Source organism: Dromaius novaehollandiae, chromosome 1 (assembly GCF_036370855.1).
Source record: "Dromaius novaehollandiae isolate bDroNov1 chromosome 1, bDroNov1.hap1, whole genome shotgun sequence".
NCBI classification, from domain to species: Eukaryota; Metazoa; Chordata; class Aves; order Casuariiformes; family Dromaiidae; genus Dromaius; species Dromaius novaehollandiae.
The window spans coordinates 47,305,940-47,323,298 of NC_088098.1; the positions used below are offsets into that span (position 1 = coordinate 47,305,940).

Genomic DNA, 17,359 nt, shown 5'->3' on the forward strand with positions numbered 1-17,359 from the left:
GCATTATTGTAGATCTACAGGAAATGATGTGATCAGCAGTATGACTCCAGACTTTTTAAAACTAGCATTCATTTTTTGTCCCTTTAGAAATCCCAAACTGAAAAATACAATATAGGATCTTTCCCAACGTCCAACTTTATTTCTTGCAAATGGGAGAAAAATACCAAATGACCAAAATAAGTTTACTTCGGTTCCCTGTCTGCACTAAATCTCAGAAGTCATACTAATCTGTATTTAAAAAATAAAACAAGCTGGGGGTGAATGCAAAGAGAGTAAAAATCTCATGTCTGAATTCAGAATTTTATAATGTATTGAACAAAGTTCTACCAAACCTAGATTAGGCATCTAGAGTTGAAACCCACAGAACTAGAACAAAGATTTTGAATGTACATTAGGTGCTTCATTTCACAGCCAGCCCTTGCTCAAGCAGTCACATTCCCATCCCTGGGGGAAAATACCGCTGCACAGAAATGGAATTACCCTTTCTAGCTAGGAGGGACATGATCTGTATTCTTTGTCTGTTTGCTGAAGTGGAGAAAGCTAACATGAGAAATCAGTCCTAAAGACAATAAGAGAAGTGTTTTCCAAGCAGCGTGTTGTCCTGAGAGAAAGAGAGAGAAAGCACCCTAGGTTCAGCAGAGGTCGTATCTGATGGTAGAGTCCGTTTAGGCAGAGCATGGGACAAAAGCTCTTTGGAAATAATTGGCCACATCATAATGTGTTCAAATGTAATAGGTTCAAAAAGATTACTCTCACTGCATATTTAGGCAACAAGCCAAGATGCTGCTAGGTGCTGAGTGGCCTGGAGAATGTATACATTAATATTCTGATATGCAGATTTCTGTAGGGTTTAAGAGGGATGCCAGCAAAAGGCACTACTGTTTCCCAGCATAAAACAACTATGTTCAAAACATCCTTCAGATTATGTATTCTCTGCCTGCCTACACTAATCAAGCATATCTAAAATATGGCATCTCCTTGCTTAAAATATAGGTGCTAAACCCTTCCATCACCAAACTGAGATGTTCAAATCCTCATTTGAACCCTTTCAAACCAAAATTAACTTTTATCAAAACACTCACTGATGTTTATTTTCATAAATGTTTCTCCACCCAAGCTGAGCTATTCTAGAATCATTATTTTGTTTAAAAATACAAACAAACAAACAAAACCCAGCAAACCTAACCTCGAAGCTTTGTTGTGTTGAAAATATTATGTTACATCCATTCAAACCCCTGAACTTTAGGACTTCAAAATTGTGATTTTGACAAGCATCAGGCTTGGAAATGTTATAGTATAAAAATTAATGTCTCAAGGGTTGTAAATTATGGAAAAAAGGGTCTGAAATAGGACATTCATGTCTATAGCATCTATAATGGTAGCATCTATAATGCTCCTTCAGTTGGATTTTTCTTACCAAATAGTGGATGAAATAAAGAGATAGTGCCCTTATTTTATATATATGGATGAAATAAAGTCAGTTTTAAATACTCAGTTCTGTCAAAACCACACTTTACGTGTCATTTTGATAGGCTGGTTTGAGACTGTGCTTTGTCTGCCTTCAGTGTGGGCTGTTGCCAGAAGAGGTGTTTGCACTTCCCTTCTCTAGCTGCTTGTTCCCACCCTCTTCTACTCTGGCACTAGCATTTGCAGGCAATGTTGGGTAAGCTGGCTCAGGAGACTGATTTGACTGTAAACTAACCTGGCTAAGAGAGGGAAAAAAAGTGTTTTTTTTTTCTTTTTTTTCCCCAAGCAAATCAGTTTCTTCTTCAATCTCACCACTTGGCTATATAAATATTACCACTAGAGCACTAAAATGGTACAGCAGCCGCTCTTAATGTCAGATTAAATTGAGCATGTAACTGCTGCCTGGGGATATATCTGTGCTTCAAATTGTAATGTACTGTTGAGGCCCCTGAACTAGTGGTAAATGGGCTATTTCAGATAACTCAGCAGTCTGCTGAGAGGAAGGGAGGACAGGCTGTGCTCTCTTTCCATTGCATGACTGGAAGGCAGGTGATACTGGAGAGAAAATAAAGGAAAGTACAAGTTTAAAAGTGTGTAAAGAACCTTTTGGTTGTTGGAGACTGACTAAACTCATCAGACATTTTTGGATAACATATTCTCCAAACATAGACAAAGAAATGTTGTTTGGGCCATAAATATCTACCTTTAGGGTCAAAGATTCCACAACCCCTATTTAAAATACTGGGCAGCATCACTGTAAAGCTACAAAAATTGGCAGGAAGATTAAGAAGCAAATGTAGCACTTCAGCAATATATCAGTTTTATAAAATTGACTAGCTTTCAAGCTGTCCACCTTGTAAATGCTGGCAGATAAAAATTCAGACTCTTGAAGAAAGGTAGGCTTTTTTCAGCAGTGAAGAAAGTGTAGGAAAACCTAGAAGCAATATAATATGAACTGCTAGTCAGTTGTTCCAAGACTCTTCCCCTCTCCTGTGGAAAGGATCAGCAATAATATAACTTGACCTCTTTCTCTCAAGATCACTTACACAGTTCCATCTACACTTTGTGCAGTCCATCGGGATAACTGACAGCTGGAACTGTAAATGTTAACAGTTTGCAGCACACTGGTTATTGCTGAGTTAAACATTTTGGCATATAATATAGTTGTTTTTCTATACTTGTAGTGTGCTGATTATATTTTTCATGGGTATTACTGTAGCTGATTACAGTAGTATAGTTTGAAAACTGTCTGTTGAGAATCTGCATTTTGCTCTTTTACTAAAAATTCTGTTAAACTTCATTTCTATGTTCCAGTAGTTCTTAAGTGATGTGTGAACCCATATTGCCTTTATTACTTTTAATAAAAAAATCAAAGACAGAAATACCTGATGATCCACAGTAAATCTTTGAGGTCTGTTGGTCCACAGGTTTTGGAATCCTCCTCTGTATTAACTTCTTTTGGTCACATTTATGGGAGTGTTAATATTGCCGTACTGTTCTCACAGTTCAAGTCATGAATCTACTTCCTTGAGAAACCTGAATAAAATATCACTCATTGTACTTTTTCATATAGTTTTCCTAATGTGACTGTCTCTTATTTCTCTGATGCTTTGCAATTCAGTCAGGATATTTACTTGTAAGTGGTTATCATTAGGTTTCAGAATTAACATGACTTACACTAGATAAAAATGTTAATTCCTTGGAGCTGTTGTTTTAAAGAGATTTCCAGAATGTTTTAGTAGACATGCCATTGGTTTACTAAGTAGATACATTAATTTCATTAATGTATTTTGAATGTAAATGAAGGGTAAAATCTGTGAGTTGCTGATAAGTAGTATAAAACAAACCATGTTCTTTCTGTATCAGCTGAGTGCAGCGACTTCCATGGTCAGCGACTTCCCACTCAAAGCTCCTGGTACAGATTTTGTGGCAGGCCAGCAGTGCCTGTTACTCTGTCCTCCAGTGAAGATACGTTTATCACTTTTACGCTCAGTTTTTCAGCTGTTTTTGTCAGAAAGACCTGCTGAGCTCTTCCCCTGTGTTCTGCGGGCCCACTTTTGAATGGGGGAATAGTCCAAAGCTGTCATTGCCCCTAAGTTTCAGAGCTTTGTCTGGTCTGTCCATCAGAAGATTTACAGGAACAGGAATGGACTAATAGCTTCAAAGTAGTTCTCAGACTGCCTCTAAATCACGTGATACTCTAGTACTCAAGAAACCAAAGTCTATGCTACCATTATGGTCAAAACGGAGTAGAAAATGTGAAGGACTCTTTCACTGTCTTGAAGTCATTGTCTAATATTAGCTGTGCCAGCCATTGGCTGGATTTCAGTCACAGCAAAGGAGGAGGTGGCTGCAGCCAGCAGCATATGACCAAGGCTTTTAAATACCGTTGCCTGGAAAGTCTTATTAATGGCTTCATAGAATATCGATGTGCAGTAGTACCTTCCAGCAGTATCTTTTTAAAAGCCTTTAGCAATCTGTCATCCTCCTCACCCTTCCCCCAGTTATAAAGCCACATCAGTCAGGAGGAATTGCACAGTCCTAGGAAGTTTCAAGCTGCATGTGCTGATGCTGTCAGGAAAATGCTACTGTGCTGGAGCACAAGTGCGATTACAGTGACTGCTGCTCCTCATCCTCTGCTTGGGCCATCCTGGAGGGACAACTGGAAAGAAATGGGGAGGTGGGAGAGATACTGTCGAGTGCATGGGAGCAGTACAGAAGAGAAAAGTGGAATACCCTGTTCCAGGAGACAAAGATCGCACTATCTGTAAGTTTTACCTCAACTTTTAAAAAATCTTTTTAATATTTTGAGAGAGAGAGAGAGGAAGATTTCAGTACTGTTCATTTTATTCTGAGTTTAGCCACCTGTTAAGCTCGTCTTAGCCTTTGCTGTCACTGTGGTAGAAATGTTTAATTTGTTTTTTTAAACTGAGAATTAATAACTTGTCACTATTTTGGAAGCGGTTTAGGCTCGCATGGTGTTCTTGGCACATTAGCATCATCAGCCTTGAAAAAAGCATTTCGGTGTTTTAAGAAGAGATCTTTAAACCTCTTACTGTGTGCAGTGGCATTAAATGCTACTTTTCATCTTAATCTGCTCAATTAGCTGTGCTTGGAAACTAGAGGAGGGGTTTACAAGGTAGTAAATTTTAGGATAGTAAAGGAAGTTGGGTGTGGGAAGCCCCCACCTCTACTGGAGAAATCCTGCGTCATTTACTTCACGATGCATCAGCAAAAATCAGTTGGGTGTGGCTTCGATTTTTAGCTGCTATTGTAACAGGACTATGAAAGCTTACAGTGTTTTCATCTTACTTGTGGTTACAAAAGTTTTTCTAGTAATACGCACAAAATGCCTCAGATGTTAAAGTGCAATATCTGTGCTTGCAAGGCTGCAATAGATTTAAATAGTTGAGCAGATATCAGTCGAAAGTGAGCTCTTTTCTGAAACTAAGAAATTCTCTATTGCAACAACCTTTCCATCATATAGCACTGGAGATTGTCATGTATGTCTGATTATCTTTTCCTTTTAATGTTTGGCTTGGTTTTGATTTTTTTTTTTTGATCTATTTTAACTGTAGGTTTGGTTGGAGTTGCAAACGAGGCATTTGGTCTTCAGTTTAGGTGCAGGGGTTTTGTTCTGTTCTGTTTTTCTTTTGTTAGTTTTTTTTTTTTTAAACCAAGTGTTGTGTGGCAACTGGCTTTAAAAATAAGCATTGGGGAAGGGATGAGGAACAAAACTAATTTCAGTAGGCTGTCCTTTAATCCTAGGATTAGGAAGGAAGGAAGGGTTTTCTTTCTTGATTTCCGGAAATGGGAGTTTATACCATAGATGTTTAGTTATGGTTGAATGGCTTTGCAGCATGACTAACAGTAGTGAATTAACATAGGCAGATGAGTGCTTTTTTGTTGTTAGTCTCTGATGTGTCCCCAGAAAAACCTAATTATTTACATTTTCAGAAAGTAAGTTCCTAGTTAATACATCAGACTGTTTCAGAATACCTTATGCTAATGCTTTGCTTATTAATGAGATTTGCCTTGTCTAATCTGTAAGAAGTGCACAAAAGAATAGTAGTGTTTTATCTCTTAGTTGTCCTGAAATTGTTTTCCATTTCCAACACACAAATTTGACAAGCTGCATAATAAAAAATATACCTGGTTGTATATGTGATGCCTGTCCCTTGGACTATCAAAAAAAGAAGGAATGCATGAAATCGAGGCAAGGACAATTAGGAATAAAAAAGGCAGATCCTTCCTGTTTTCCCCAGCTAAGGAGCAGATTACTTAATGTTATCATGGCATTTGCAGGTGAAAACAGGTGAGCCTGACAATATTCATAAATGAAAGCATGAATCAAAACTAAGGAATTTTTCTCACAATTGGACGTGCATGTGTGAGAATACGTGTATGTCTGTGATCTTTTTGTAGGGAAAAAAGGCAGTTGAGAGTGAGAAGTTTTGCTAATGATGTAAGCTAGAAATTCAAAGCTATAATTCATGGGACATGAGACATATTATGAGATTTAATTATTGTTTTAAAAGCTTTGTAAGGATGAAAATGTTGTGCAAGTATTAAGTATAATACTTATGTCTCTTGTATTGACATATAAGCAGTACATTGGACAGCATATTTTTAATGGGATCATATTCTAATTGCAAAGTTACATGATTAATAATTATTCTTTGATAATACTGTAAGCTTTGTTTGCATGCTCACAGTTAGGAAATCTACTTTTTTTTAAAAAAAAAACTGAATTTTCTAGTCATTGTCTAATTCAAATATGTCATGGGATAAATTTGCTATAGACTGTTGTAGAAATCCTCAGTGAGTTATACAGGCCGTACAGCTTTGCAAGTGACAGGCTTGTCAGTAGCATTTAAGATCAGGCAGTATCTAGGACATACTTATTTTTTTATTTATCTTTATATATATAAAATATATATTTAAAGAGAGAGTGTGTGTATAAGAGCTAATGCGTGCTATCAGTGATGCATCTAATAGCAAAGGAATGTAATCTTCAAGCTTTGTGAGTGAGCAAAATGTAAAGCTGAATGCCTGAATACTTCCCAAGGAACTCAAGGAAGATCCTCATCTATTTGAAGGAACATGTGCTAATCATTTGAGTTAAATTTTAATCTATTACCATTTTCTAACTAATAATCAGAAAACTGATTTCCAGTTCCCAGCAGTAATAAAAATTGCAAATCCACCCATAATGGAGAGTCTATAAAAGTTAATCAAAAGGAATTTATGTAAAACCTAGTAGAGTGCCTATGTTTTACCCTGGTTACAAGGTAACTTGATAGAGAGCTAATAAAATCATTTATCATAGCTAGGGGCTGAAGTTTCATTAACATTCAAAGAGACAGTGCATTTTGGAATATTTCTATGCAGTGGAAAATGTACTAATTACAGTTAGCTGCAAGGTTTTGATGTTGCCAGAAACCCAGTACTAGGGAAGAATTAAGCATGCTTACATCTGTGTAGTGTTTCACTTAGTTAATACAGCACTCGGGGTTTAATCTAGTTCTCTCTGTCCTTAGTGGATGGCATCTCACACTTTCTCCCACTCTCTCTTCTTCTATTGCTGTGGGGGAAATAGTACCAATCTAAACAGCATTTGGCCACTTTTCTTGATCAGCTTTTAAAAAATGATCTCCTCATGGAGCGTTCCCTTCTGTACCCTGTGCGTTTGATGTGCCCTCACACAATCGGAATAAAAAGCTCTTTTTTTCTTTCTCCTGGGATGCAAACAGATTGCTTTGAACACTGAAGATTTGCTCCATGGTGGTTCTGGATTGATAACCAAGACCTAGGTCATGTTGGTGCTTGCTTCCACCCCTTGGTGAGGCCTCAGCTGCCATACCCACCTTGGAGAATTTTAGCAGGAGATGCCCACTGAGAGCCTGAATGATGAGCCAGCAGCTGCTTGTGCTTTCTGCAGTGACCCAAAAGGAGAAATAATTTTATGTCATTTCCACAGCAGGCAGCTGTTATTGTCACCAGCTTCTCTAGCATTATTTGGGTGGCAAGATGGTGTGTGCCTAGCCTTTCCCTTGTAATGGAGAAAGTGTAATACGCAAGCCCCAAAAGCAGGGATGTGCACCCAGAGATCAGAGTGGAAAAACTCCTTAGTATATCTGAGATATTTTGCCAGCTGTCTGTGTTTACGTGTGTACCAATAAAGACAAGGCTAGTCATGTCAAATGATGGCTGGCCTTGCTTATAACAAGTATGATCAAGATGACATTCATAACTGGAGACAGCAAAAAGGCAGGATTTCCAGGGTACTGAGGTGGAAGAGGCTTAAAACTTTTTGTTTTGCTGTTTTCAGGGCAGCACAGACTGTTTCTGAGGTTCCCATCACAGCTGCTCAGAGCATGCAGAGCTGCTCAGTGAAATTGATGTTCCAGTCCTATCCCTGCTACCTGTGACAGGGAAATATTAAAGGCCGTGTGGTGAGGGAGGCAGTTAAGTCCTGCAGCAAGGACCTGGGTGGGAGGTCCCTGCCTGGGGGCAGGTTTGCTGAGAGCCTGGATGCAGTTCCCTTAGAGCCTGTGTCTAAGCAGGGGTCATTCTGGCTGGGTCTGATGGAAACCTCTCTACAACCCTGAGCGCCCCTGGTGTGGGTAGGTTGAAGCTGTTCCAGCTGTGCTGGCATCCACAGCCTGGTTCTGCACCAAAACCATGCTGCAAAGACAAGATTATGCATATCCATTCGCATTCCAAGTTTTTTTGCTGAAGTTATTAAGGTAATTTAACATTGCCTTTAATAAAAGAAGTATTGTATTCTAGTCCATTATGTTTTCTTTTCCATGTTAATTAAGTAATCCTGGTAAAGTGGAATGTGCTTCTTATAGAAAAACATGCCAGTCCAGAACAGCGTATTGTTTCTTGAGAGTTACGTGCACTTGAAAAAGTACCTACCTATAGAGGAAGGGTGCTTGGAAGAAAGAAAAAAAGATAGGATTGAGCTGTCACACTGGAAAAATGCCCACAAGGAAACGAGTCATTAACCTATCCTAGTGTTTTGCACAATCATTTTCATTGTGGGTGAGGGGGATAGTCTGCACCTGCACAGAGCTTTGAGTTTGAGTTTCAGGTAATGAGTGGACGCTGAGTCTGTTGTGGGTAAGTCGACAGCATGCAAAAGTATGCATTTGTTTGCTTTAAATAGGTATGAGTGATTAAAATAGCACTTTGGAGATGGAGTAAAAAAACCCCTACTAGTAATGATTTAATTGGTTCAGCTAGAATCAACGATTTCTTTGAAGTGTTATTAGATGGCAGGAAGTTATTTAAGATTTGGCCATGTTCTTACACAGTCATGGTAGCTATATCTTGTTTTTTGCAACTTGCACCAGCAGCGGTTACTAATAGTTAACATAATTCCTAGTTGATGTACCAATGGTGACTGTTTCTGCAGACCTCTGCATGCGAGTTCTGACTTCCATAACTCTGCCTTTTTGGCTGAAAAGGTTTTAGTTTCTACCTACAGTATTTTTGTTATCTCACTTGATGCTATGTTGTATTTCTCAAAATGCTGCTCTCTGTTGTTGCTATACAGTTCATTGGTGTTTGTATACTGTAATGTGGGTTGTTGAAAAAGTTTTTTAAAGGTCAAAATGAATCCATAACCACCTACGCTATTTAAGACTGGTTGCTGAGAGGTTTTCTTAAAAGAAAAGTCTCCACAGGTCCCCTGAGCAGAACTAGAGATATCAAAAATATCCTTTCCACCAAATCTATCTTAGGTGTTGCCATGTATGTGAATGTAAACAGATTAATAACAGTTATGTAAATCTTAGATGCCTGATACAGATGAAACAAGGAAATCTGAACATTTAAATAGGTAAAAATGTAGAAACCCATTCCCTTGTGATCATAATTACATGCTTTCTCTAATAACTTTTAATAAAGGACTTTTCATAAAGCTTTGCCAACAGCTTAAAAAAGTGGCTTTTAAATAATTGTGACGCTCTGTTGCCAGAAATGCTAATGCCAATCTCAGAGACAGCAGTAGCCATTTCCTAATTTTTTTTTTTCATTTCTGTGAAAAGCTCTGTAGGTATGTAATCAGGTTACACTGAGCCTTGTTTATTCAAGTTTGAAAAGTGCTCTAGTTTTGAAGTTTGTTTCGGTAGAAAAAGTACAAATGATTCAGGTGTTTGTAAACTTTTAGAAACTGGTACCAAATACATAGTTTATTTATTGAATACTTGTCAGTTATAAGTTGAAGAAACAGTTCTGTCAGGTCACCTAGAGAAAATATTACTATAGGAAAAGTTAACTGGCAGCATGCTCATTTCCCATCATGTTGTCTTCTAAATTGACTCTGTTGCACCATGTTTCATTATGGTCAGGAGAAAAGAGACATATTTAAAGCAGAAGTTTGGCTTCTTTGCTGTTGCTGTGTTGTTTTCTTGCTATTGGATACTTCACTGGTGATTGTGTAGTTTGACTGTGGTTCTGCATGCTGCGGTCATAGTTGTGCTTTCCGGGGAATAGGGAACGTGCTTCACCTTTGGTTTTTTCATTGTCTTTTTAAATTCTCTTTCAGAATTCCCCACTCTACCAGTATCTGCAGGATTTGGGACACACTGATTTTGAAGTATGTTCAGCTGTGTCACAGAAGGCAGAGCAATGTGCAGCAGAGGGAGGCCAACAGGAGTGGACTGCTCATGCTGCCCAGAAAGTGAGCATTCTCCTGCTGCCCTGCATTTGTCTTCCCAAAAGATAACTGTATCATTTCATAAACAGGAAAAATCAGAGAGGATAAAGATTAAAGTGTTGCTATACAAAAAGTTAACGACAGTGGTTGCCATATCTTGTCTGTTAATGTATTTGGAAACATGGTCTGCCAATATAGTCTGAAATATTTCTTTGCGTTCATGCTAAGCTAGAACAGCAAGAGACTTTGATATTGAATTTTTAAAGATTTGTAAATTATATTGTTTACTGGATATTGTTATGTTATCTTAGCATGGCATTCTGTGAACAAAACCTGTAATTTTCTGGAACAAAATATTTATAGTTCCCAGCTCTTTTCAGGCATCCAGTTGCTAAATACCACTTACTTTGTGACAAAACATTTTAAGAAAGAGGATTTCTGGGAAGTATAAATAAATAACCAATCTGAATGAGATAGTAGAATGAGATAATAGAACTATGCTTATGAAATGCTGTAACAGTAACAGCTGATGAGCATCATCAACTGATTAGCTCAGACTATTTCTCTTTCTTTTCGAATATAGGCTTGTGGATTTTTCTTTTAATATTTTAGTATTAAAATTATGCTTGAGAATTAAGAGCCTGGCTTTTAAGAAATTCTAAAGAAAAAAAAAAGGGGGAGGAGTTCTTACTGCAGTAGTTTGCCTATTTAATATGTACTTTCAGCTACACATTTTTTGTTTTCCTTATTAAAAATAAATGGTAATTTACTGCTATTAACAGCGTATAGGCCATGTGGATCATATGAGGAGCTGCAGTGTGGGCCGGGAAATTCCTCTTTTGAGCTAGCTGATGCAGGAATCTCTTTGCTGATCCTGAAAATGACAAGTATATTGAAAATTCAGTAGTCAGTCTGTCTTCTCCTTAGCACCTAGATGGAGCATGCAAAGAGCAGTTATTTTCTGCCTACCTCTTTCCCTTCCACAGTGGAGAGTTCTGTTTTCAGTGGACATGCTCCAGCTATGTGCTAAGCCAGGAGGGAAAAAGAGGCCTTCACGCAGACTGCTCTGTCCAGGCCACTGCAGGCTGTGGGGGGGGGCCCAGAACCTCACAGGTAAGAACCTAAAACAAGCATTCATGGATTGACTTGTTGCCTCTGAAAAATTACTGTTTCTTTCTCCCCTCTCCCCACCACCTACTGCAGCTTCCATCTTTGTGCACCTTAGATCATCTGATTCTTGCCCACTGTGGCTTTTAACCTTCTTCCAGAGCTCAGTTTTCCTTATGTTCATTCCTGCTTTATACCTTTTCTGCTGCCTTCAAATCAGAGTTTCACCACTCCTTTCCTCTTATTTATAACCACTGCTGCTTCCTGCTCCTGTTCCACTACCTTCTACCCTCTCAATTAGCTGGCAGTGAACTGTGGAGAGCATCCTGTTTCTTCCCAAAATTAGGCGAGATGGTATGAATGGCCATGAGTTCTCCAGCAGGGAGACCCTCTGGGTGCAGTGGGTGGGCGATCATATGGCAAGTGGGTAAGCTGACTGATGTCTACTTCTGTTAGGATCTTTTCTCAGATAATGCTGTCTTGATGTATACCCACTACTTAGTCCTCAGGATGTTTCAAGGAATTAGCCTTGGCATAGTCACAGGCTTTAGTGGCTAACAGTCACAATAGGCTTTATTTTGACAAAAAAATTTCAGTTTTATGTGTGTCCCTCTTGCTCCTCCTTTGTTTTAGATCATACGAATTTTTTTCTCAAGGACGTCTTGTCCTTGAAGACAATAGTCTATTCTGGTATTCAAGGCAGTCTATTCTATTCTGTGTAGGATCTTAGGTGGGGCAGAATTTGGAAGTGTATGAATTGATGTGGAGAATATCAGCCTTAGGTTTTTTCTCTGATCCAGGAGAAGAATGTGTGGTTCTCAAAATTTTTTTAGTAGTATGGTATACATACAAGGACTGATGCACACAGTCTTTGAAGTGGAAATTTAGAAGTTGTAGTATGAATCTTACTCATCCAGCAGTATTCTGAGAAATGTTGGTATGTCCCATTTTCATGTAGTGCTGTCCACTTTAGCCACTCTCTGTTTAGACTGTATGAGCTTCCTCACACATCTGTTATTCCATTTGAAAAGACAGGGTAATAAAATGTGAAATGTTTTGTGGTGGTCTTTGGTCCTGTTGGAGTGTTTCTGCATGGATAGATCAGTCATAGTTTGTTTGTGCTCATCTGATGGGGCAGGTGCATTGGGCACTTTGCTTCACAGCCCTGATCCACAGTTGCTGAAACGTACAGTCCTATGCAAGTGTACTGTATCTCCCTCCTTGCCTTCATGCCCTGATTTCCTATCGAAGATGACCGTGTAGGTAAGATATAGACAGGGCGCATATAAATTGAGCAGGCTTGTGACTATCACTAAGTGACTGTCATCCACAGAGTAGACAGAATCTGTGGTGCTACTGTTTAAAAAATAACCATACTGTAATAAGAATTCCTGAATTTTATAATGGTATGTTCTGCTATTCAGCCCTGCTCTTGTAGAATTACAGTTTTTCAAGAAGTTCAGCAGTCATGTAGAAAGAAAATCCCAGAACTCCAGTCTCATATGCAGCAGGGTTTGTCAGGCCAAGAAACAGATTAACTCTGGGAGGAAAAGAAGTGATTCTTGCGGTGTCTCTGTGCTTCATCAGCTGGTTTCTCTCATGTAATTTTTTTTTTTTTAATTTAGTACATAAATTGATTTCTAGTTACTGAGAATGCGACTAGCTGTTACATTAGTAGTAATAACTGCTGGCTTCTATCGGGGTCATGAGACAAGGCTGAATGTAGTTTAGGATTAATTATACTTTAAGTTCAAATAACTTGAAAAGGATTTCTGAAAATATTAGGTCCACTACCTTTGCTTTTCAGAATTGTCAAGTGGCACTCACCACAACCCTCAAGAAACCAGTTGAAATTATATTTCCCCATTCAAGCTATTGGCAGGTTTGTGGTACATTTGCATTGAAGTTACCTATTCTGGCTTAGTTCAGAGAGACTTTAACTAAACCACTGTTAATTGAAAAGCAGGGTGACATATTTGGTGGATTATCTCTTCATTATTATGAAGAAATACATGGACTTCAGCTTTTTAACCGTATTACTTTATTTTGCATATACACTTTTGTGGAAATCAGTAAAACAGTGTGATGCTGTGTACTATGTATATAATTTTCATGGAATTTAATACAGAAGTGCTATGGACTTAAGAACCTTTAAAGAATTAAGATATACTTAAAACTGCTTGTAAAAGCCTCAAGTATTTTTCCCCTCCCTTCCCCTCAAACATTTTATTTTTAATTTTATTGTGTTGGGAGCAAGTCCTCTGGTTTTGCGTCAGCTGTAGAAGTAATTCATCATGATTTTCCATGTAACTTGAAGGCAGAGGGTGTGTGAAAATGGCTTGTCCATTCCTTATGAATAGTTGTATGACATTCATGTTATCTCACCTCAGTCTAGACAAGAATATGTAGGGAAAAGAAGGAAACCTATGTGTAATTTGGAGCTGAAAAATATCAGATTCTTCCAGCTTTGTTCTAGGATTAGTTTGGGAACATTAAAACTTTTCTTTTGTGTTCTAATGTCAGAAAGTCTGTTTTTGTCCTTTGATTTCTCTGTGTCCCATTTTGTTAGAGTGCCTCAAAAGGAAAGGGAATGAGGGAGATGCAGCTAGCCGTACATTTATTGTAGTAGATTGGATTAAGGAGAATATGAGGCTCTGTTGCAACTTCTGTATGACGTACAGGCAAGACATTTAATTTCCCATCCAATTATTTCCTCATTTTTAGTTGAGACCATTATCACTTCCCTTCTCCCACCCTTTGCTGGCCTAATTTACTGAAATTATAAAATGTCTGTGAAACGGGTGGTTTCTGAGTTCTGAGTATGTACCTACCCACATGTCTAATATTATATGATGTTGGCTGAGGTTTAGTGTAATGCAAATGACGTAATCGCAAGGAGTAGAAGAATGTTCTATGCTGAGTGATGCCTAGCATATAGGTATTGTTTTCTTTATGTTCTGAAGAGTAAATCTACAAATGCCTTAAACACTTAGGATATTTTAACGTTAAATGCAATAAAGACCAGCAGCAGATACAATGGAAGTTTTGGCTTTCTTAGGTTATCATGGTCTATTTATTACTCCCAAGTTTTCTACTAGATCTCAAGCACTCTGGCATCTGAAATGATATTCTTTTCTTCAAAAGGCAATTAGCTCTCTCGTGAGAGCATCCTATTCTGTCTTTTTCCTCTACTGTGTGTCTATTCTGCTGGATGCAGGAATCTTTTTGACTGGAAAAAGAAGACAAATATGTTCCTAAAGAGATAAGTAAGGAAATCCCCCCCCAGCTGTCAGCTGACTGGTAGTAGAAAACTCATATTAGAAAATCTGTAGTATTCCTGTGTCTCTTAAAAAGAGCTGAGATTGTTTTCTCCTCTTGTATTCAATCAAGGGGGAACCCTGTTCAGATATAATCTTGTGAGATGCAGTAAGATTTTGGCAAGGCAAGGATCTTGTTTGGACTCCAAGGACTGGGAAAACAATTCTGGATCCCAGTGACTGATACAAACTTTGCTGCTGTGTCCTGCTATCCTGCCAAGCAAAGTGTATGGTTCAGCTTTAATGAAAGGTACAGGCATATATTGAGCTTCAAGCACATCTTTAGCAGGGTTTTTTTGTAATCAGAGCATGGTCTTAATGAACATTGAGATGAAAAACTGTAAAAGTGCTGCAAGATTGTGTTCTGAAGGCTGATGAAATGCCACTCTTCCTTCTGAGACAGTATAGAGATATGATTTAGTGTCGTAATTACAAGTACAGTGTTCATGGCTGTACCAATCTCTGGAGAACGTTGCAGCTTAAATTCTGATCTTATGATCATCTGATGTTCAGAAGCACTGCTTGCAAGAGTTCCTAGATCTGTTTTGTGGAATTAAAACCTAATTGAGTAATTCTGCTTGATTGTTAAGGTATTTATTCTTTCCCATTTACATTTTTCCTTTTTTCATTCATTTTCCTAGACTGCTGTGCATATCTGAAGGTTTTGATTGATTATAATGTCGCACCGTATCCCACCTTAGATGTGATAATATTTAATCACTAGATCAAGGCTGGTGCTGCAGGCAGCTACTGAGGAGGGTTGTTGTTGGGGTTATCCCTCAGTAGTTGTGTGGGTGACCTGGTGTGGAGAGGCAGAGGGACCATTTCTTGCCTTTGGCTAGGGCTCCCACCCACTTAATGCTGGGAGCTATTTAATATGTAATATTATCTTGTTTCTGAAGTGCACAGAGTTGAAAGGTGCCATGCACATGATGATATTTTAGATACCTGCTAGTTTGCCATTTCAAGTTCATCCTGTACAAAAGAGAAATATTCATAAGTATTTTATTTTAGATTCAAATGAATATACCTAAAATGTGCAGATCCTGAGCTATAGGCACTTATGTTTTTTTTTTTTTTTTTTTAAATAGGAGGTGCATGTCTTATTCAGTTTACAGAGAGCTTATTTGCCTGACTTGTGTTCTGAAGTTGTAAAATGAATACTCCAGAAGCATCAGCAACATGACCTGACTTGTGTGGTGATGAAAGTTGTTTTACTTGTCAGTAACACTCCCAATGGGAACGCAAGCTGAGACACTCTTCCAAGGATCTGAATAATTCAGTGTGTTACTGCACTCTACTGGGTCACAGCCCAAGACAGTGGGTTGTCTTGCTTTGTGTTTTCAAGCACTGGCATGCCTGTTGAGTGTTTCTGCAAGCTAAGATTTTTATTTTTAAACCAAAACATGAAATATAAACCAAAAGATTACTTATGTAGCACGCTAGTCTGTGTTTTTTGTTTTTTGGTTTTTTTTTTCCCCCGGTAGTTCCACGGTCTGATTTAATTATCTGGTAGCAGTTTAAAACTATTTGTGGTATAGATTTAAATGTTTGTGAGAAAAACCTAAGAACTTCAGATGGCTAAGCAATTGAAAATGTTAGGCTCCATTTCTGTAATCCACTTCCAAAATACTAGGAAAAGTACGTCTGAATGAAGTGTCCATTTGTCACTCAAATGTAGGTCATGGACCTGTGTTTATTTCATATCCATTTTTCTACAAATTGCAATGAGAACATTTTGTTTTATTTTGCACCACTTTACAGGAAAGTCTATCTTGGAAGATAATCTAGTGCTGCAGTTTGTGATGCTTTTTTCTTTCTCTTTATGCCAGTGCCTCTGAGCAACATCAAAATCTTTGTTCACACAATGGGGGAGACTCTTGCTCTTACCAGCACTCCGTCTTCTTCCTGTCTTTACTAATAGTAATGATAGAAATTAGTACTCGAACAGGTCTTCTGATTTAGTAATACCTTGTCCAGGACTTCTTTTGAAAGTACATTCTCGAACACATTTCAAATCCTCCCGTGAGTTTATTCCACAGTCTAAGAAGTGTTTATTTTGCTGGGATAGCTTCTCTTAATAAGCTGTGATGATGTCTGTGTATCCAGAAGAGCTATCATTATGAAACCTGTAGTATTGGTTTGTCTCTCCACTAACCTAAAAATACTTCCTTTTGGCATAGGTGTGTAATTCTAACTGTACACAGAAAGATGAGGCATATGCAAAGAAAAACTGGCGTTAGATTACCTAAACGAGTTATTTCAAAATTGTTCTGTGAAGCAAAAAAGCTTTTGAGGTTATTCAAAGCCATTCTGCCCTGGCTTGCTGCATCAAACTTCTGTCATACTGCTGTCCAAAGGGACATTAAACAGGAGTTTTTTCCAGTCCCTGCCGTGACACTAATCACAGGGCTAAGTGCAGAGCTCAATAATTCTGATGCTTGATCTCATTCTTCTATTTCCAAGCTCATAGTTGGAGCCCTGATGGAGACCTCTGTATTGCTCTTCCCACACAGCTGCCCTGGAAGCATTTTTGTAGCTTATATTGGAAAAGGTTTGTGCCTGGCATTGCAGAGTTCAAAACCTTGGTGTCCCTTCCTCTGGGGAAGAGTCACTCTACAGCTGTATGTGGTAGCTTTCAGTTTTAATACTTCTCTTTCTTAGAAACGAGAAAAAAGGAGGAAGTTTATTTAATGCAGACACCCTTATAGGTTGTTATTGTAATCTGTCGTTTTTTGAAACAATATGCCAGAAAACCTAAGTGTTCCACAATTCTGCTGTTTGGTATGCATTTCAAGCA

At 38.3% G+C, this 17,359-nt stretch overlaps 1 protein-coding gene across 5 annotated transcripts in view; it reads left to right on the top strand.

Moving 5' to 3' along the window:
* Positions 1-17,359, top strand: part of VEZT (vezatin, adherens junctions transmembrane protein) — a 63,726-nt gene that overhangs the window by 8,319 nt on the left and 38,048 nt on the right. For 4 of the 5 annotated variants that reach the window (XM_026123155.2, XM_026123156.2, XM_026123152.2 and 1 more), the window contains exon 2: positions 10,025-10,159. The exons of the other annotated variant lie outside the window; for it this stretch is intronic. In XM_026123155.2, coding sequence (XP_025978940.1) covers positions 10,025-10,159 — 135 coding nt within the window. The remainder of the gene's footprint in view (positions 1-10,024; positions 10,160-17,359) is intronic. 5 annotated transcript variants of the gene reach the window in all.